General features: G+C 47.8%; 1 protein-coding gene across 4 annotated transcripts in view; it reads left to right on the top strand.

Annotated features, from left to right (window-relative positions):
• The window catches only part of AGAP1 (ArfGAP with GTPase domain, ankyrin repeat and PH domain 1), a 676,738-nt gene that overhangs the window by 364,344 nt on the left and 290,968 nt on the right, over positions 1-21,426 (top strand). For all 4 annotated transcript variants that reach the window (XM_036766640.1, XM_036766638.1, XM_036766642.1 and 1 more), the window contains 2 exons: positions 599-754; positions 11,563-11,655. In XM_036766640.1, the coding sequence (XP_036622535.1) occupies positions 599-754; positions 11,563-11,655 (249 nt within the window). The remainder of the gene's footprint in view (positions 1-598; positions 755-11,562; positions 11,656-21,426) is intronic.

The following is a 21,426-nucleotide window of genomic DNA, read 5'->3' as shown; positions in this document are numbered from 1 at the left end:
ATCTGCTGCAGCCCTTCATTTGGTAGTTGAGGAAACTGAGGCCCACCCAAGTGATGTGACTTGTCTGTAACCTTGCAGGGAGTGACAGGGAGGGACTCCCCCCATAGCCTGGGACTCCTGACCTGGCACCCCTTCTCCTAGTCCAGGCCTTTTTCTTCCTGACAAACATGGAGGTGAAGTTGAGAAAGTTTGAGAGGGAAGCTTGTCTTGGGCCCGAGGAACTTTTTGTGATGAGGTGGTGATGACCTATGGGTTAAAGAATGGAGTTTGAGAGAAGGGGCCATGAATGCCTTGGGAATGGGGGAAGAGCTTGGGGGGAGGTCCGGACCTGACTCTGTTTGGTGTGAATCTTGGCAAGACTCTCCATCCTATGTCAAACCCCCATCATCAGCACTGGCCAAACCTCAGCCAGCCCATAGACCAGAAGCACCCAGAAGGCAGGGACTGTGTCCTGGTGGTCATTGTATCCCCAGTCCCTAGCCCGTCCTAGATGCTTAACAGATGCTTATTGAATGACTGAGTGAATGCCCGCATGAAGACACAGCTTGCTTGGACCGAACACCTCACTGATGGATTCGCCTGGTTTTAATCATTGCAGACGAGTAATGGAGGAGGGAGCTTGAGCGACTATTCGTCCTCCGTCCCGTCCACTCCAAGCACCAGCCAGAAAGAGCTCCGAATCGATGTCCCTCCTACTGCCAACACTCCGACTCCTGTCCGCAAGCAGTCCAAGCGGCGATCCAACCTGTTCACAGTGAGTGTCAACCCCCAAAAGAGCGAGGGCTTGTGCTGTGGAAGGCCTGGCACCTGAGCTCTGGCCACCACATGGTTCCATCCTATGGGCTGAATCAATCCAAAGGAAAGGACCGTTCATGGAGTCATGAGGCCATTAAACCCCTCCCTCAGCTCATTTAAAAAAAAAATGGAAACTCAAACCAATGAAATGACTTAACATAATGTTGGTGGGTCTTGATTCTTTTTCTGAAGCCCTGATTTTTAACGACCCTGAAATGAGACCACCACAAAAATTCCTTCTGGGGACACTTGCTAAGCAGTGTCCCTCAACACAATCTCTCAAGTATTGAGACCTGGCCAGGCCAACTACGTTGGGTGGAGTTAGAGACTCTGCTTTTCCTCCATTTCCCTCTGCAGTTTTCCTCTGATGTCACACCATCCTGGAGGACCACTGGGGAGGGGCATTCAAAAGCAGCTAGGAACCCATAGGGACTGCTCCCTTCCTGTCCCAAGGACATAGAAAGGGCCACTACCTTCCTAGCCCCAGTGGTACAGTCACCCAAAGTCACATGGTTTCCCAGATCTGCTCCTGCTCGGGATGTTTCTAAGCTCACATCCATCCAATTCGATTTCGCAGGCATTTGTTAAGCTCCTACTATGTGTCAGGCACTGTTTGAAGTACAAGGGATGCAAAGACAGAGATGGAACCACCTTTGTCCCCCAGACCTTGCAATCTCCCACCTGGGGGGAGGCTCACAGGTGGGAGCCCAGAGGGGTAAATAAGAATGGCTAAGGTTTCTGTAGCTCTGAATGATCCACAGAGAGCCTCATGGTGGTACTTCACTTCTTACAACAATCCTGTGAAATGGGTGCTGTCATTACAAAGAGGTTAAATACATTTGGAGCAAATTCCTAATCAAGGCGCTGGGGGCACTGGCAAGAGGAGCACAGAGGAAGGGACCCAACCCCAGAGGTGGAGGGGAAGGAGGAGAGTGTGCCAGGAAGACAAGAGGTGGGGGAGGCCGGCCCAGTTTATCTGGAGGGCACAGTGATGCAGCCTCTCTTTTTGTCTTGGAAAGAGGCTGGAGCCAGGGGGTGGAGGGGGCTCTGAATGCCAATCTTAGGAGCTGGTATTTCAGCCTAGAGGCAAAAGGGAGCCACCAGGGATTCTTGAGCATGGAAAAATGTGTTCTTGGCAGTATTGACTTTCGGGAGCAATAGCTATTTCTTCAAGGTCGGTTTGTGCTGGCAGTAGATAGATAGACAGACATGTAGACAGCATAGATAGGTGGATGAATGGATGGACGGATGGGTGTATGGATAGATAGACATGTAGACAGGATATAGATGGATGGATGGAGTGAGTGGGTGGATGAATGGATAGATAGACATACTTGTAAACAGGATATAGATCGTAGATGGATGGATAGAAAGGGTAAATAAAGTAGATAGATAAGAGTAGAGGGAAGATGGACAGACAGAGTACAAGTGAATGTTTATTCAGACTTGCACTGCCATGCACTGCTGGAAATACAGAAAGGCAAGACAGTCCCTGCCCTCTAGGAGGTGGAGAGAGAAGATACCAACGGAGCACTGGAAAGCAGTGGGGAGGCCTCTGTCCAGGCATGATAAAGCTCCCCAGTCAGAGCCCAGAACGTTTCCAGTGCTGGCATCCATGTTGGTGTGGCAATTATAATCTTGAGTGGAAAGGACATGCCAGGAAGTGGGACAAGATGACCAGGAAGTGAGGCTTGGATTTTGGCAGGATAAGTTCAAAGCTCTGGGTCTTAATATTTATATACATACACACACACACACACACACATATGCATATGTATGTGTATATGATACATACATATACATATACATACACATACATATACATATATATGTATATGTATATGTGTGTGTGTGTATATATATATAAAATGTACTTCCTGGAACTTGAGAAAGAATGTACAAGAGACAGGGAGGGAGGAGTGGGAGGAAGAGTCCTCCCCCACTGACTGAGAGCCAGTTCTTTTGCCGTCCGTTCATTTACCTCCCTCCACCCCATTGCAATGTGGGGACCTTGGCCCTGGAAGGAGACCAGCAGGACCCTCATCAGGGCTTCTGTGAAGCCAGACTCCCAAAGCAAGCGAACCCATGGTGCTCCAGAAGGGGTTTCGAGCTTAGCAGGCTCCTCCAATGAGAAGATTCTTCTTGGTGGTGGATGAGACTGTCTTGGTCGTCCTCTATTCTGAGTAGGCCCCCCTTGTCTCACCGATGAAAAGCAGTGTGTAGTGGAGGTGATGAGCTCATGTAACGTTCAATGCTCCTTCTGTCAATAACTCCTCTTTTCCTGACCGTAAGAAGGAGATCGAGATGGAGGAAGAGGATCTTAGCACTTCTAGGTCAACCAATGATAACTAATCAGCTTCTGTGGGAGAAAGCCTGGCTTTTGAGTCAAATGAGAAAGGGATAAGGGTGAGCGGGGGGGAGAGGAGCCATCATGAGGAAGCTCCATCCGCCGGGGGGGTCAGCCCCCCAAGCTGGTGGTTGTTTGGGCACAGTCACACAGCCTGCACAAATCAGCGGCAAGACTTAAACTGGACTCAGGCTCTGCCTCTCAGAGTTAGAGGACTTAGTGTCCAATTCTGCCTTTCACTTAGGACCGGGATAACCTTGATCAGGTTAACTCCTGTCTCTGGACTCAGTTTCCTTATCTGTAAAACTCAAGGGCTGACTTAGACGGCCTCCGAGGTGCCTTCTTCAGTCTCGACATGAGAGCCTGGGATCTCTTCCAGCTCCAAGTCTGTAACTCTGTGTGCTAGTCATGTGCTTGATGCCAAGCATGGCAAGGACAAAAGCCCTTGCCCGATGTACAGTGAGAGGTCGGTACCAAATGTCTGCCAAGTAAAGCAAAGGCAGGGCTGGGACTAGTGACATCTGGAGGAACAGGAAGGGCTTCTTGCTCAAGCGGGCTCTCGGGCTGAGCCTGGAAGGGGGCTCCAAGATTCCTGGCGTCCTCCTGGAGTAGGCAGCTGCAGGGCTCTGCCTTATTAGTGTGGCCATTCTGTTTGAGGGAAATGGCTAAATACCAAAATGGTCTGGCATCAGAATCCCCTGAGAATTGCCTCAGTGATCGTCAGCAGGATGGTAGCATTAACGAACAGCAGAACAGTGTCCTGGGGGAAGCGAAAGTGATTGTAGGCTCGCCTTGGCTTTTACACATCACTGGCAAGCCCCAGCTCTTGGCCAATAGCATTCTTTGATGTTGAGCAAAAATGGCGGCTGTGTACGAATGTGTGTGCGTGTGTGTTTGAGCGTGAGTATGAATGTATGTCTGCATGCATATGTGAGTATGGGTATAGGTGTGTGTGTGTCTAAGTGCCTGTGGATATGAGTGTGTGTGAGTGTGAGGATATGTGTATGAGTGTATATGTCTGGGGGGCTTATTTGTGTGTAAGTGTATGTGAGTGTGTATGGGGTGTGTGTATATATGAATGTGTAGGGATGTGTCTGAGCATGAGTGTGAGTGTGTATGTATATGAGCGTGAGTATGTGTGGATGTGAGTGTGTGTGAGTTCGTGTGTGTGTGTGTGTGTGTGTGTGTGAATGTGTGGGGATGATGTATATATGACTGTGTGTGTGTCTGTATGAGTGTTAGTGTGTGTGGGTTTGTGTGTGTGTATGAATGTGTGGGGATGATGTGTACATGAGTGTGTGTGTATGTCTGTATGAGTGTTAGTGTGTGTATGAGTGTGTATGAGCATGTATGTGTCTGAGTGTATGTATGTATGAGTGTGTGTGAATGTGGGGTGAGTGTGTATGTCTGTATGAGTGTTAGTGTGTGTATGAGTGTGTCTGGGTTTGTGTGTGTGAGTGTATGTGTATATGAGTGTGTGTGAATGTGGGGACGTGTTTGTGCATCTATGAATGTGGGGGTTTATTTGTGTAGAAGTAGATATGAGTGTGTGTGTGTGTGTGTGAGTGTGTGTCTGAGTGTGAGGATGTGTGTATGAGTGTATATGTCTGGGGGGCTTATTTGTGTGTAAGTGTATGTGAGTGTGTATGGGGTGTGTGTATATGTGAATGTGTAGGGATGTGTCTGAGCATGAGTGTGAGTGTATGTGCATGAGCGTGAGTATGTGTGGATATGAGTGTGTGTGAGTTTGTGTGTGTGTGTGTGTGTGTATGAATGTGTGGGGATGATGTGTACATGAGTGTGTGTGTATGTATGAGTGTTAGTGTGTGTATGAGTGTGTGAGCGTGTATGTGTCTGAGTGTATGTATGTATGAATGTGTGTGAATGTGGGGTGAGTGTGTATGTCTGTATGAGTGTTAGTGTGTGTATGAGTGTGTGTGGGTGTGTATGTGGGGAATGAGTGTGTGGGGATGAATGTGTATATGGGTGTATGTGTATTTGAATGTGTAGGGATGTGTCTGAGCATGAGTGTAAGTGTGTGTGTGAGTGTGTCTGGGTTTATGTGTGTGAGAGCTGGCTGGACATATTCCCACCACTAGATGTCAGTGTCACCCAAGTAACTGAGTGAGGCAAATGGATGGCCTTGGGAAGACCAATGTGGGAGGCCAGTTGTCCTTGGCTTCCTGAACCTGGGCTATCGGGGCTTGGTGGTTGGGGTGCCCACCGTGTGGAGGGGGTTATAGTGACCTGCGAACAGGGAGCCCTTGGAGCCACTGTGTCCTCCATGTGGCCGCGCTTCCTCCTGCTGTTGCCGATTGCAGCCAATTCTTGGTGGCTCTTGGCCGTACCCTCCCATGTTTCTGCCTACCCTTGCAAGGGCTCCTGGGAGCCCAAGACAATCCACCAGTTATCACTGGCAGCCCTTCATTTTCATTGAAACCATTTCTCTTAAACGATTGTGACTCCAGATGACAGAGCAGAGAATCAGGAAATGAGCCACCATCCAGCTGGTGACTGGCATCCCCCAGCACCACCAAGAAGCCACACTGCGAGCCCTCCTTTCTTAGGGGTCCAAGGATGCGCCTGGCTTGCTGAGAAGCGAACGACTCTGCTACTAAATCCCCCAGATTTCTCACCACGTGGGGCCTGCTGAGGCTGCTTCCCCACCTTCACATTCTGTTCTCCTGCTTTCCTTTGTCCTCACCAGTGACCCCAGATTTCTTTACCAAATCCTCATTTGGGGACAAGACTACCCTGCTGTCAGCCCCGAGACAGGCTAGTTTATTTCAAAAAATATTTATTTGGTTAATTGATTAAATTAATTAATTTGATTAATATTGATTGACTGATAGGTTGGGGCAGCAGTGTGGCCTAAGGGGCCGAGTCCTCCACGTCCCAGAGTTCTGGGTACCTCTCGATGAATGGGTGATTTGTAGAGAAGGTGGTACCTGTCCTGGTGAAGGGAATTTGCTCGTCCTGGAGTCTCACTGGATCTGCCCTTCTCCCTAGGTTTTCCCCATTTTTAAAAAAATTCATTTTATTTTTCTGCTGAACTTAACAAACCCCAAAGAAAACAAGCATCTCCATATACACTGTGGAACAGAGAAGGTCTATGAAATCACAACTTTACATTATGTAGAGTTCACTTTTCTTTTCAGTATCCAATAAACTAAAAGGAACGTTCAAAGCTGTCCCGATCTCCGTAGCCTGGAACAGAGAAGCAACAGGCCATAGTGAATGGAGTTCTAGCACCGGGAGTCCCCAAGAGCTGGGCTCCAGGCTAGCCTCTGATACTTACCCGCTGTGTGACCCTAGGCAAGTCATGAGCTTCAGGCGAGTCCCTAAGACCAGTACTAAATCGTGGGAGGACGTAGGGGGGCAGACTGTTAGGTGTGGGGTGTGCCATCACCCCTCAGAGATCCTCACTGCATTCGTATCGTCATAAAGACACTGACGATTTGGGCATTTTTACCCAAGTCATTATGTATTTTTTCTTATGCTGCCCATGTCTGCAGAGAAGAAACCTTGGCCATGACATCCCAGGCAACCATGTGGCATCTGTCGATGTCAAATCTGGCCTCATCTGGGTGACCCTGGACAAGTCACTTCTTTCGGCCTTAGTTCCCTCATCTGTAAAATGGATATTGCGACAGCGCCTCCCTGCCAGGGTTGTTCTGAGGATTAAAGGAGATAAGTTTTGTAAAGCATGTTATGAACCTCAAAGAGCTCTACAAAAGGCTATTGAAGATTATTACGCCGTTATTTATTATGTTGTTGGTTTATTAATTAAGCTGTAATTAGACAAACCAAGAAGCATTCATTCAAGAAGCGTTTATGTTTCCATCAGATCCTGTCCTGGGAGCTGGGGATAGGAAGGCCAATGTGAGACAGCCCTACCCTCAAGTATCTTATGTTCTATCAGGGAGGATGCCGCATCTCTCCATTAATGGCCTCGTGGAGAAGGTGGCACTAGACGTTTGCTTGGCTGTTTTATTTTTAATGAGGCTAAAATTATCACATAAAGGCAGCTTAGCCCAGTGAGAGCACCGTGGATTTTGAGCCAGAGGACCTGGGTTCAAATCCTACTTCAAGCTACTTTTGAGACTTCATGACCCTGGGCAAGTCTTTAGCCTCACAGTCCTCTAGACAGCAAGCCAAGACCGCAAGTGGCAGAGCCTGTGCCAGTTTGCTTGGGTAGAGCTTCTTCCTCTGGCAGCTCCCTCGATTATCAATGAAATCTACAGATCTAGTCCCGGGGCACCAAACACTGGGCAGACATGAGTGTCCCTGCCCTCCAGGAGCTTCCCTTCGAGGACTCATCAAGCATTTATTAGTATCTGCTTAGAGGCCAAGATGGGAGGGAAATGCAGAAGGACCCCTCCCTCCTGCCAAAGGGAAAGGCGGCTGTTGGACTGGACTTGGGCAGAAGCCTTTGTTCCGGCATCAGACACATGCCCTGCTCCCTCGTCCTTCAATTTGAAGAGGATGCCATTGACCCAGTGACTCTCTGTATGCACATGTGACTGCCATGTCCAGTGGGCGATCCACAGTTTTTCTCCACACTTTGGAAGCGTCAGATCGCTTGTATGTCCTTGGGGGTGCCCATCATCGCTCCGAGACATCCCAGCCACAAGTAGGCAGGTGCCCTGCCCTGCTATGCCCACTGTTCTGCTTGTCTTTTGTCCATCATCCTTGAAGAGCCTCAGAATTTCAGGATTGGAAGGACCTTGGTGGCTGTCTGGTCATCATGATTGCCTGAACAAGAATCCACTCTCCCACAACCTTGACAAGTGGTCACCCACCCCCTGCTTGAATCATTCAATGAGATGAATGTTTATTAAGCTCTTAGGAAGGAGAGAGTGACTCAAGAATCAGAGGTCCTGGCTTCAGATGTGACCTCAGACATTGCCTAGCTGTGTGGCCCTGGGCAAGCCACTTAACTTCTCTCTGCCTCAGTTTGTTTATCTATAAAGTGGGACCAATGGGGCACCTCCTTCCCGGGGCTGTTATGAGGATCAATAGGATAAAATATGGGGAGTATATTGTCAACCTTAAGTGCTATATACATGCTAGCCAGCTATAATCATTGTCATTAGACAATGTATGTGTATCTAAATGCCAAATTAATTGACGGTGATGAACTAGCAGCATGGGATCAGGGAAGGCTTTTGGTACAACATAGCGCTTGGGTTGAGCTTTGAAAGAAGGAATGAGGGAGAACTTTCCATCACTATCTGTGCCAAGGCCTGACGCCTGGAAATGGAGGGCTGCAGGGAAGGGGATCCCTTCCTTCCTGAGGTGGCCCCTTCCTCTTACAGATAGCTCACTTTCCTGATTAGACCAAAAAATGGGATTGACCAGAGAGTACATGGCATTGGGGAGAGTGATTTTCTGAAACTTCCCATTTAATTTCATTGTACAGTTTGGCACCAATGCCCACTAAATGAAGCCAAGCAAAAACGTTACATTGATAAAGGGAAGTTAATACGCTTCAAAAATTACATCCTTGCCAGAGAAACAGAACCCAAAGGGTTTTCCTCATGGGCTTGTTTGTGAGTAAAAGAAAAATGGAGGCCCCTGTGAAGGCTGAGTTCCCACCATTGGTATTGCCTTTGGAGCCTGAGTAATGAGGAGAATGACCTCTTTACTTATCTGGGCAGAGACTCTTGTGTGCCTCCACCTGCATGTCCAGCACTTAGCACAGAGCCTGGCACCTATACGCACTACGTCAGTGGGATTTCTTTGTAGTTGTTGCTTCCATTGGAGAATTTCTCAGGATATCTCTGAGTCCCTGCATGTAGGTAGTTTATATGGAGAGTCCATCTGAGCCTTTTCTAATTACTTGGGGAGGAAAAAGCACAAAAGAAAGCTAAAACCAAGAGTGACAAGAGATGGGCCTCGTGACAGGCCTGTCCATTTCTCAAGGCTTTGGTCCCTTGGTGGCAAGCCAGTTCTGGGGGCATGGGATGATGTTGACCAGCCACCCTGTATTCCTTCACCATCTTTCTGCTTCTGGTCCATCTTAGAAGGCTGGAAGTGTGGAATTCAATGGGCGATATGTTCCCCTCATTTTCTTATGTTTGTGACTGGTGAAGAGATCTCGTTTTAGCAGGGAAGTCTACATTTAGATCCAGGTGACAACACTGTTTGTTCAAGAGTGCCACTTGTCCCACCTGTGACCTATTCTAGCTGTGTGACGTTGGACCAATCCCTTAACCTGTCTGTGCCCTGGACACGTCTCTCTAAGAAGATGAACTGGAGCATGATCTGCTTTGGTGAAAGACCTCTTTGGTGTGGAGCCCCCATCAGGGATGGAGTCACAAGTCTGGTCAAACAAAACCAAACAAAAGATGCCATTTGTCAGGGATGTGCCCTGGCAGAGTGAGTGCCATGTGGGCAGGCATGCAGGGCAGTGAGGGCCAGGGCTTGTTTTTGGCTCATTTCTTTTTGGTTTGGAATCATCTTTCTATAGCCAGCATCTTCAACCCCATGATACCAGAATAGACTTAGCTCAGTTCTTCAAATTTGAAAAACCAGGCCGTGTTACTGCTGTTTGCCTCACTGGTGTTCAGGGTTGAGGGGGTGGTATACTTTCCGGTTGACCAAGTGACAGCAGAAGGAATGTACTGTCTAAAGTATATCGAACACCTACTGAAGGCCAAACAACTGTATACAGTCAACTTCTCCAACATGGCTGGAGATAATTCAATAAACGAATATCTGTGTGAATAGATTCATACAGGCAATTTGCCACTTTTCAAAGAATCAAGGGGGGAAAGGTTGCTCAGCCTTAAAACCATGCTGAAGAAATCTTGTTCTTTCTTCTTCAACCTTGTAGTCATCATAAATTCAATCTAATTCAGTAGGCATTTAATATGTGCCTACTGGGTATTTGGGATACAAAGATTTTTCAAATGGCGCCACCCTGGCCCTCTGGTAAGAGTTTGCGTTCTGTTGGGTCTGGGGGGGTGGGGTGGGATACGCACTGAAAAGGATGATTTCAGGCAGCGTGGGATAAGGGCAGGGAGCTTTTCAGATAAAGAATCCAAGGCAAGAGGGAGAGAACAAGTTGGTGGAGGGACTTTCCAGACTGAAAGTCCCCAACCGTCCCTTCCCTTTCCCTCTCAGTTGGTCTGTAACTCAGACTCTGACTGTCTCCCTCATGCCCATGGACACATACCCTGAGAAAGTCACCAATCTGGGCCAAAACCAAACCAAATTGTCATTCCTTTACCTTGCCTTGGGCGTAATGGTCTGGTCTTCTTCTTCCTAACTCATCCTCTGCACCAGTTCTGAAAAAGGGTCTGGATATGGATCGCGACAGGCCTCTGAATCTAGAGCCAGCGCCAGTCACTCCCCCGGGTATTCAGAATCTCGTTTGGCACTGCTAACACTTCCCCCATCACCTTGAACTTGGGCTTCACAAGCTTTCTTGCCACCGTCGCGCCGGACACCATGACTCCCTCCATTTCATATATCATCTAAGATTTGAAAAGCACATGAAAATGTTTCCCCATTTTCAATATTGCGTGAGTAATGTTCCCATTGAAAAGTAATGGAGTGAAGTTGTCACTTGTCAGGGAGGTTATTAAGGAGGACGAGTCCCAGATCTTTCTCTCATAATAAAATAAATCTGTCAGAAAATCATTTTGCTCACACGTTCTCGTGCCATAAAAGACAGGGCCTTGAGGTGGGGGCACTCGTGATGGTTTGCTTTAAGTAAACTCACTGTGTGTTTCTTCGGTTCTGTAAAGGAAAAAGTGCAGCCCTGGTTGTTTCGTTCAGCAAAACCGACCTGCCGAGAAACCGCGGCTCTTACCCTCAGCCTCCAAGCCCCGCTGAGCCTCGCCACGGTGCCTGAAGGATGCTTCCTCTCGGGATTTGTATTTATTTAGTTCAGAACAGAATCAGACACTGACTTGACTTTGAGGTTGCTGCCTTCTCACCTCCCCAAAGCAATAAAAAAATTAAATGAACTTGTGACTAGTCAAGGGCGTGCCATTAAACTGCCCTGCCAAGTCGTTAATAGAATTTTAAAAGTCATTCCAGCATTAATTAAATATATAAATCGATAACAGTAGGTTTTCCAAATCTGAAGTCCGAACCCTCTTTTTTTTTTTTTTCCTCCTTGTTACTATTAATGGAGGCTCGGAAAATGCCTTTTCCTGTTGGGCGTTACTTTCCTATATGGTCCATTGGTTTCCAGTAATTGAATTTTGAACTCTTAAAAAAAATAAAAGATGATTTTGTGGTGGGGAGGCAAGAGAGGAAAATGGAGCTGTTTTGAGGCCCAACTCAGTGGTTTTAGGATGTGCATTGTCACCCAAATCTGTGTTTTCAGAGCGTGTTCCCCCTGGGGCAGAACACCGTCTAGGAACTGCTACATTTCTCCCGATTGCTAACTTTCCTTTTCTTTACAGTCTCGTAAAGGGAGCGACCCAGACAAAGAGAAAAAAAGCCTGGAGAGTCGAGCGGACAGCATTGGAAGTGGCCGTGCAATTCCAATTAAGCAGGTACGTGGCTTTTCTACCCCCCTATCCTTTTTTTTTTCCCTTTCCATCGGAGCCACACCTCAGCCTCATGCTCGCTCGAGGATGCTGGGCCTGTGAGCCGACCGTGTTTGATGTGTTCTGTTGATGAATGTGGAAGTCACTCACTTGACATCAATTAGGAGAGGTTCCTGTGTGTATTAAAATGGGATCATTAGAATAAGAAGAGGGGGAATGTGACAACATGGCCTAATGAAGTGCAGTCTGCCCGCTCGCATATGGAGGGCTTGGGGAGGCTGAGCTGGCTTCAAAGGCTGCCTTTGTGGCCGGCCTTTGATTGGACCCTGCACTGTGCCTGGCGAGGCTGCTGGTCCGCGGGGGTAAATCAGAGCTCGGTACAAGGGCCCCTTGTGATCCAGCCTCCGCCTGATGCGGCCCTCGCACACGGACATCTGAACACCGTTTCAGGCTGGTTTGTAACAGCGAGGCAATTAGTTGTGATAATCTAAGCCCGTGTGTCAGCTGTGGGCCCTTGTTTGTAATTTGCTAATGAAGGAATTGTAACTTTGATTAGGCTTGGGTTCATTTAGACCTTATTATATCGGCGCACATTTACAGCTGTAATGGGGGGCCTTAATTAAACTTCCTCATTACACAACAGGATTTGGAGTGGAGGGTTTGTTTTGGCCTGGGTGGCTGGCCTGGCCCAAGGTTTCATTAGCCCCTGAACTGGAGGCGAAATGGCCTGGACCGATGTGCGTTGTTTCTTGGGCGAGATCATTGTTTGGTCAGGGGACGCTTACCAGGAAGATACAAATAAATAGGTCCCAGTGTTGGTGCTGAACGCTTTCTGAAAAGCAAACTAAGGCTGGGAGGAGGGGGAGAATTGTTCTTCCTGCAGCTAAAAGTGACTCATCGACCTGATATTTACTGTTCCATTAGACCAGAAAAGAGAGAGAGAAAGAATAGAAAAAAAGGAAGGAAAGAAGGAAGGAAGGAGATGAGGGGGGGATGAGGAGAGAGGGAGGGGAAGAAGGAAGGAAGGAGTGGAGTGGAAAGGCACTAGGAAGCAAGATAATGAGAAATAAACAAGAGAGCAAGAAGGAAGAGAAAATAAAGGAGAGAAGGGAGAGTTAGGAGGAGAAAGGGGAAAAGAGAGAAAGAAGGGAAAGGAAAGAATGAAAGGGAGGGAAAGAGAATGAAAAGGAGTGTTTGTTTCTTAGGCATTCCCCATCTCAGGCTCATTCTCATCCTTCCCTGTTCTGCCATCGCCTAATGTGCTTCCCTCCAGTGCTGCTTCTCATCCCTCTTTGAGCAGAATGTTCTGGCCCTCTCTGCTCGAGTTCAGGTACTTCAGGAAATAACTTTTGGCCTCTGTAACTTCTCTCGGGCAGCTGTGATGTCCCATGTCCACAGCCTGGGGTGCAAAGAGAGACTGAATGTCCATCTCTGTATCAGGAGGAGGCAGCCTGTGGCCTCGTGGGAGAGTACAGACTTTGGGCTCATAGCAAGGAGCCCCAGCAGTCCCCCACCCAGGACAAACCTTGAACTTGGGAGACTGACAACATCCAGCCAAGGGCACACCACTGCCCTTCTTCCCAGGTTTCCTCTAACACTGGGTCCCAGGGGCCAGCAGAAAAAAAAAAAAAACTGGCATGTTATCAGGAACCACAGCAACTCTAATGAGCTTCTGAACTGGGGATTTTACATCGTGAGGAAAAGCTCAGAGCCCACGATATGAAAGAGACCTCTCTCGCCAGCAAGCTCTGTTGTGTGGCAGCATTTTGGTCAAAACATGCTTTACCATCAACCCCCTACCCCCACCCCGCCCCCCGATGGAATTTATTGATTCTTTCTTCATCACTGTCTTCGTGTCTCTTTATTCCTCAATTCCCCTTTTATACAGACCTTTAACAAACATATTTATAAGTATCTAGAGGGAAAGAGAGTTTGCATCCATGCACATAGCTGTCAAACCTCTTTATAGTGGAACAATTTTTTTAATGTACTTAACTCCGTTTCTTTCATTTTTGAAATTGATATCAAGAAATGTATTCCTTTTATCTAGCAAAATTTAATACAATGCATTTCCTCAATTCTTGTATTTAACTTAGTGGAAACCCTTATTAATATTGGCAATGCTTCGCGATTTGAGCAGCGTAAGGCTGTGATTTAATTGAAACCGTAACACAATTTTGTACACAGTTAATTTGCAGAGGACACTTACTTTTCCTGGCTAGATTTCCAATATATGTGGGGATTGGAATAGACTGTCAGGCGTAAAATGAGTATTATGCAGTCCCTAAAAGCCTTTTCGTCGTCAGTTTCCAAGTCCAAGTAGTGACAGACCAACGTCACACACAAAGGGAGTGGGTCTCAGAGGATGGAGAGCTGGGCTTGAACATGGAGCAGTCTGGGGTCCAGTCTCATCTCTGTCCATCAGCAGATGTATGATCCTGGAAAGTCACTGCCCGCCCCGCCCCCCCCCCCCCCCAACAAGCCCCAGTTGCCTCTTCTGTAGAATGCTGGTGATTATGTCTATAGTCATTTTAGTTGATGTTCAGGAAGAGGTTTGCAAACTTCGAAATCCCATGAAAATCTCGGTCGTGATGAGAGGATGGCAGCCCAGCTTGTGGCAGTAAACTATCCTTTTTTTTCCTTCTTTTAAAATTTGTATTAATCCTTTTGTATACCATCAGCCTTCTCCAGTGTGCCCTTCCTCCTTCCAGGGAGCCGTGCCTTATAAGGAAGAATGTAAAAGAGGCAAAGTATAATTCAGGAAAACTAACCAACATGAAAAAAAAGTCTGATGTTAGATGCTGTGAGTGTCCATAGCCAGAGGCCCCGCCGGGGATATCTAGAGGTGGTTCTCCACATGCGAGCCCCAAACTGAAGAATTCTACGGTGGGAGTCATGTAATCTTCTCCTTGTTCATCAGTTGGATCAGGAACCTGAAACTGATCAGTGAGATCTTCCAGATAGAAGGTTCTGGGGTTCTAGGGCAGGAAAAGCTCACACTTGTTTTCTAGGGAGAATTCTAAATTCACTTCTCATTCTGAAGACTGTCTTTTATAGGAAGCTAAGTCTCTATGATGTTTAGAAATAGTTATTTTATTTATAGATATGCCCATCGTCGTGTATTTGGTTCCAAAGGCCTGGAGGTCAAATCTCACTCTTCTTCCATTACTATCTGTGTGGTCTCGGGGCCTCAGTTTCCTTCTGCTGAAAAATGAAGGACTTGGATTCACTAGATCATCTCCAAGGTCCTTCTGGATCAGAATCTGTGCCTCCTAAAGCCTATGAGGATGTGCCTCTTTATGTTGCCTGTGTAGACAAGGAAGATTTTGCAGGAAAAGAGCTTTGTTTCCACGGGAGCTGTTCATCATTGTATAACAACCCAGAAGTATTTATTAAGCACCTACAGGGGACCGGGCACCGGGGTTATAAGGACGAGAGACGAAACAATCCTGTGCACGAGAAGCTCACATTGTGGCGGAGGGTCTGTAAGGGCATAGGAAAAGAGAGACAGCATCTGCGGAAAGTGAATAGTGGAAATGTACAGAGCTCGTCGAGGCAGTGTGGCTTGGAGGGAGGAAGCTAGCCATGTACATGTTGTCATGCCCTCAGTAGAATGGAAGCAGGGCAAAGCAGAAGGACTCTTCTTGTCTTGGGTTGTTTGTTTTTATCCTTCCTTTCCCCTTCCCCATGCTCTCTTTTCATTCTTCTGTATCCTTACTGCCCCCCACAGTACCTGGTGCTCCAAAGGATATAGACAGAGCAGAGAGAGACCTTCCTGGACATCTAGCGCAACTGGGACCCAGGGCCCAGAGATGTTAAGTGACTTGCCCAGAATCACACAGCTGGGCAGTGGCAGAGCCAGGATGTGTCTCTGTGGTCCTTTTAAAAGGCAGGTCTTCAGATAACTAGAGATAAGTCTGACAAATATCTTCTCCAAAGCTTGTGTCAAAGCTTTCTCTCTTTTTATTTCCATTTCAGCTACAGTCAACTGAATAACCAAATTAAAGTAAAAAAAAAAAAAAGGATTTTTTTTTTTAATTTGCTCATTATTTTAAGGTACCTTTAAAGGGATTTCAGAAGCAAACTTAGGAGTGTTGACCGTCTGAGTTGCACCTGCCTACTCCCCAAATCCTGGGTTTGTAGCCGAAGAGGTCAGAGGGGTGGATGGACTTTGAGCTCCCACGTGGGCAGCTCAGTACCTACCCAATCAATGGCTGGGCTCTCCCTGGGGAGGAGCCCTTGGACACTTGCTGTGCTGTCCGTCTCCCTCCTGGTTTTGCTCCCCCTCCCAGTTCTCTGTGTCTTGGACCATCTCTTGCCATGGGCAGCGGGTAGTCCCTGAGCTGGGCTCTACGCCTTGTGGCTGCCTTCCTTTTATTTCACTGGGGACCTTGTCCAGATGCCCCAGCACAGCTGCCATCCCTCCACCAATGCAGAAACTAGCATGTACACAGCCTGTTTAGCATGGGGGCATGGGGCCAAAGGTAAAGCCAGGATGAATTTTCCCCCATAGGGTTTATCCCATCTCATTCTTCCTACATGGGAGTTGAACTTTCTTGTCCCAAATCAGAAATGGAGGTCAGCCCTGGTGAGGAGTGGTACCCAGCCTCAGAAACCCTTCCTCCTCAACCCTCACTCTATCCAGCTGACGAATTTCCCGTCATCGCTGACTACAGGTGAACGATGGTAGTGATGCCCCTCTCACTGGTCGCAGCACCTTTGTTGTGAGAATCGAGGGCTGGTGCTAGTGCCTTGTTAGGGGGATGGAACAGAGAAAGTCCCCTCTCCTCCTGCCAAAAAATGAGTGCCAGGTTGAACAAGAAGCATGTGAAATAAATGTTCTAAAATTGGAATTGGAAGGAAGCTCAAAAGCCCATTTTACAGATGAAGAAACTGAGGCCCTGTGCTGGGCAGCGACTCCCCGGTCACGTAGGCAAAGTCATCGATTTAGAATTAGGCCTCAAACCCTTCTAGTCCAGATGGCTTCGTGGTGCAGGTGAGGAGGCTGAGAAGGAAGGAATGAGCTCACCTCGGATGTGGGCCCTCAGACAGATCCTCTGATCCCCAGCGGCCTGGGGGCCAAGTCCCTAGGAGGTCACCATGGGCTGGCCCGAGGGAATTGTTTGATGGGAGCCTTGCTTGTCTACGCTCGACTTCAGGTCCCCTCCTCCAACACTCTCTGCCATCCATCGGCTGGGGATTTCGCCACCGCTTGTCTTGGAATTGTACAGGACGTGTGTTTGCCATTTTTTTCCTTTTTTTTTTTTGATCTAGAGGTTTCCTCTCTCGAATATGACCGTCCCTCTCTCCTCACTGGTTGACTTAAATATTTCAGAGGGAGAGGAGAGAGAGTGAGGGGAAGAGGGGGGCCGAGGCGGCCGGCCATGCTCTCCTTCTCTGGTAGGGCCTTTCCAGATAGATATGTGGAAAAAAGGCCCCAACAAGAAAAATAAAAGCCAGAGGTTCAACTCAGCGGTGAGTGGGCTTGTCATGTATTAATTTTTCATTGCTGTGGAGAATTGTACATACATAATCACTTGATTGCAGTGGGAGTTGGCGCGCTCCTATGGTGTCATTTGCATAAATCTTGTTAAGTCAATGGCAGTTAATGAAGTACAAATGAGTCTGGGGAAGGTGACATACAAATTGTGGGTGGCAGATGGGAGGTCTGTTTGGGGGATGGCAGCTGGGTACTCGCCTTTCTTTCTTTTTCGGGGGTATTTATGTGTGTGTGTGTGTGTGTGTGTTTGTGCATTGTGTGTGTGCGTGTGTGTGTATGCGTGCGTGCGTGTGTATGTGCATTGTGTGTGTGTGTGTGTGTGTGTGTGTATGTGTATGTGTTTGTGCGCTAATCTCGAGATGTCCATGGAGCGACACATCTTGGGGCCCTGGACTCATCGTCCCCTCAGGCTCCTTGGGGAGTTTTCTGTCCATCTATCCGTCTGTCTGCCCCCTCAGGGATTTTTCACTGCTTCTCCTGCTGACAGGGTGCTCTGGCTCATCTGAAGCATTTGCAGCTCCCAGACCCCAAAGGTGGAGATGAGGCCTAATTCTTCTGGAGGGCTTTCTGTACCCCGATTCGCCCAGATGGGACCTTGCCTTGGCATCTCATCCTGTTTGGCAGCACCATGCATTCATGGGGGATGTCCCAGAGCTACCCAAACAATTTCAGAAGCATGGGGGGCAGATTTCCTGTTCCCCCAATTCAAATATATAATTCAGATTCTGGTTTTGGTTTTTGGCAAATTGGATGTGTCTGAATCAATCCAGGTCCTCAATTTCATGCAGAAATTCTCAGGGCAGTCCGGTAAAATCAGATGCCAGTGAAGGCCGTGACACTTTGAGCAGGCAGGTTTCCAGATTGCTTTACAAACATCATCTCATTTGGTCCTCACAACAGCCCAATGAATAGGAGAACCCTGTTGTTATCCTGACCTTACAGGTGAGCAAACTGGATGTGTCCTACCCGGGTCGTGTGGTGATTGAGTATCTGAGGCAGGATTTGAACTTGGGTCTTCACAAGTCCAGCACCCTATCCTGGTATAATCCCCAGGCCCGTTACAGGGTTCTAGCTTTGCCTTGTTGTTTTCCCCCAATAGAGTGCAAGGGCAGCAAACCCTTGGGATTATAATGGTCGTAGCCCACATCCTCCAAACTTTCCCAAGTGTTTGTTTTTTAATTTCTGAGAAGATCAGCAGCACCCCATTCTTGAGAGGGTGGTGCACTGGCTGGGGTGACCTTAGTGCTCAGCTGGGCATCTTCCCATTTCTTGATATCAGAAGAATTCCAAGTCGTTCTTCCTGCTCTGCAGGCCAGACACAAGACCATGGAGCCTTTATCTTTGCCGGCTCTGCCAGTGAACACTAATGAGTTAATTCTGCCAAGCGCCTCGCAGGTTCTATGGCATCAGGGCCGACCCTCGGATCAGCATGGCGGTCCTTGGGACTGTCCACATATGGTCTGAAAGATGTGAATTTCTCTTCTCCGGCCCCTTTTCCTCCTTTAAATTCCTAATTTGGGCCTTGAACCTCAATGTCATACCCACCCACCCCCAAGAAGACAGGGCTCAAAGAACACCTCTCCACCACTGGCGACAGAGCGGGAGTTTTTTGCCGCTATCTGAAGCCACAGAGAAAAAGCCTTCTCAAGCTGCCGGGCGAGGAGCGTGCGCGAGCGAGCGGACTGTTCGCTTCGTCCTCAGCCATTGGGCCTGTGAACTGTTTTGAAGTGGTCCAGGGTTTTGATTCCCAGTTGAGTCAAAAGAGGCAATTGTCAATTAAGTGAAAGGAACCCACTGGAGTTAATCCCCTCAACCAACCTGCTGTAGGCCATTGACCTATGTTGGCTGGTACCTGGGATCAGCGTTGGGGGGTATATTGTACGGCACTGACTGAATAAAGATGACCTAATAGAGCTGACTTTAAAATCTCCTGAAAGTTCGACACTGTTCACAGCAAGTTGGGCCACTGATCAGTAGTCGTGCGCTGCTCTTGTGGAGGAAGCCAAGTTCAAGACCAAGCCCGAGCTTCATTGGGGTTTTGAGAATCAGAGTAAAGGAAGGAACCTTGCCCCACCTCCTAAGGCCATTAGGAAGGTTAATTACTGAAGGTCTTTGGAGCGTGTTCTCTTTGCTGCTTCAAGGAACTGGTTGGCATGGCTCATGTTTGTCAGGCCAGTCATGTTGGGAGCCAAGGTGAGCCCAATACTTCTGGAAAAACACCTTTCACTTATGTGACAAATCAGTCCAGGCCACAGGGATGCTATTGTGTGTCCTGAGACCCGGCTGGTTCAGCAGAACATCGTGGCTTCCTAGGGTCCTCAGAGCTCATCTTGTCCTGTCCCTTCTGCCCAGGAGGTTTAGGGACTGGCCTGAGGTCACACAGGTGCCAGTGTCAATAGATATGCTAATTATCATCTTGATTCTGTGGGTCGGGTGCCTGTGTCACAAACATCAGTTGCAGGAGCTCTCGTCAGCTTGAGGAAAGCAATTCTGAAGTCTGACCTGTGGAATTTTCTGGGGTTTTGTTGTGGTGGGTTTTTTTTTTTCTAAATAGCATTCTCTCTGGATACACAAATCAAAGAATCCCAGGTCTAAAACTGGAGGTGCTCTTGGAGGGATCTAGTCCAGGTCCTTTACTTTCCAAATGGGGAAACTGAGACCCAGCGAGGCAAGGAACTTGACTGAAGTTACGTGGGCAGTAAGCCACAGAAGCAGAATTTGAACTCGGCCTCTGTGCCTTCAAATTCAGCATCACACTGTCAATTAGAGAGAGAGAACATGGGACAAAACCTTTCTTCTGTTTAAAATAATAATTCAGCTGAAAGAATCTTCAACGTTGAATGTAGCTTTTAAATATGAATTCCCGGAAGGGTGATAGAAACTGGCAGCGTGAAGGAAGCTCAGAAGCTGGTTTGGAAGCCTGCCTTTCCATGCGCCCTCTTTTTTAGGAGTAAGTTTCAGTCCAACGCTGTCTGCCGGAGGGGGGGTGGTTTCAGGGAAATCGCAGAATCTGAGTGGTCCGAAGAGGGCATCCTTCCACCGCTGCTTCCAGAAAAGCCCGGAATAAAAGTACCATTTGATTCTGCGCATGTTCGAAACTTGAGAATTTCCACTGTGACTGATGGCAAGCTTCCTCAAACCTTCTCTTCCTTAGAATTGCCAGTGTTCATCTCCCTCTAGTTCTTAGGTTAAGATGAAACCTTTCTTCTTGATTCCATCACTTCAGAGGCAGATTCATCAATCAATGTGTGCTTGCTTACTCATGGACACCCAGGCCCACAGAAGGTAAGCTCCTGGTGCTGTGCCTGGTCCACTGCAGGACACTGAACCAGCTCGAATTCAAGCCAACCCAATCCCATTTGACCTTGGTGATCACCCAGTCTGTATCTACGTCTGTCTTCTCAGAATTCATGGAGTCTTTTCTCTTTGTTTTGCCAGTGTGCACAGTGCCTGGCATACGGTAAGCAATTAAAAAGTGTCTGTGCATGGGCTGTTAAATGACTGCCTTTCCCTGGCTGGGTGTGGCTTCTTCCACTGCCCACCTGCCACAAGGTCCATTTAAGAAACATTTATTGAGTGCCTACTGTGTGTCATGTGTTAGGTGCTGGGAATAGAGAGGTGAAATATTCCCAGTTCTGAGAAAGTTGATTCTCTACTTCACCTAGTGTCTCTCTGTGATGTCCAAAGGTCCCCCTGATTCTTTTTTTTTTTAATTTCTTTATTTATTTTTAGTTTACCACACACGGTTCTACGTAGTTTTGAGTTCCAGATTTTCTCCCCTCCTTCCCCCCTCCCTCCCCAAGACAGCATGGGATCTCATATAACTGTCATGTATAACTTCGCATTGAATTAATTTATGCACTAGTCAAGTTGTGGAGAAGAATTTTGACCAATGGAATGAATCATGAGAAAGAAGAAACAGAACCAAAAAAAAAATATCAGGTCCCCCTGATTCTAACTCCATGATCCTGTGATGCTTAAGCTTGTCTTCTCTCTGGCCTCAGTTTCCTCATTTGGAGAATGAGGGGCCTTGACTCTTGAGTTTCCTTCAGCTCCAGAGATATGATCTGACAGTCTGACAATAGTCCATTGCAGCTGTTTGGGGGCACTGGGGGAGGAAGACGGACGCAGCAAACAAGGCTTTAGGCAACAGTCCTTGGTTTAGCTCACACAAGGGCCACCCAGCAGAAGCTCGCAGGCAACGGAGACACCTCCAGATCATTGTCACCTTAGGGATGTGGACACAAGGGGGTCTCTGAAAGGCCGGAATCCATCTG

The sequence above is a fragment of the Trichosurus vulpecula genome, chromosome 7 (genome assembly GCF_011100635.1).
Source record: "Trichosurus vulpecula isolate mTriVul1 chromosome 7, mTriVul1.pri, whole genome shotgun sequence".
Lineage (NCBI taxonomy): Eukaryota > Metazoa > Chordata > Mammalia > Diprotodontia > Phalangeridae > Trichosurus > Trichosurus vulpecula.
Note: the sequence above shows the minus strand (reverse complement) of the source record. Positions and strands in the feature narration are given on the sequence as shown.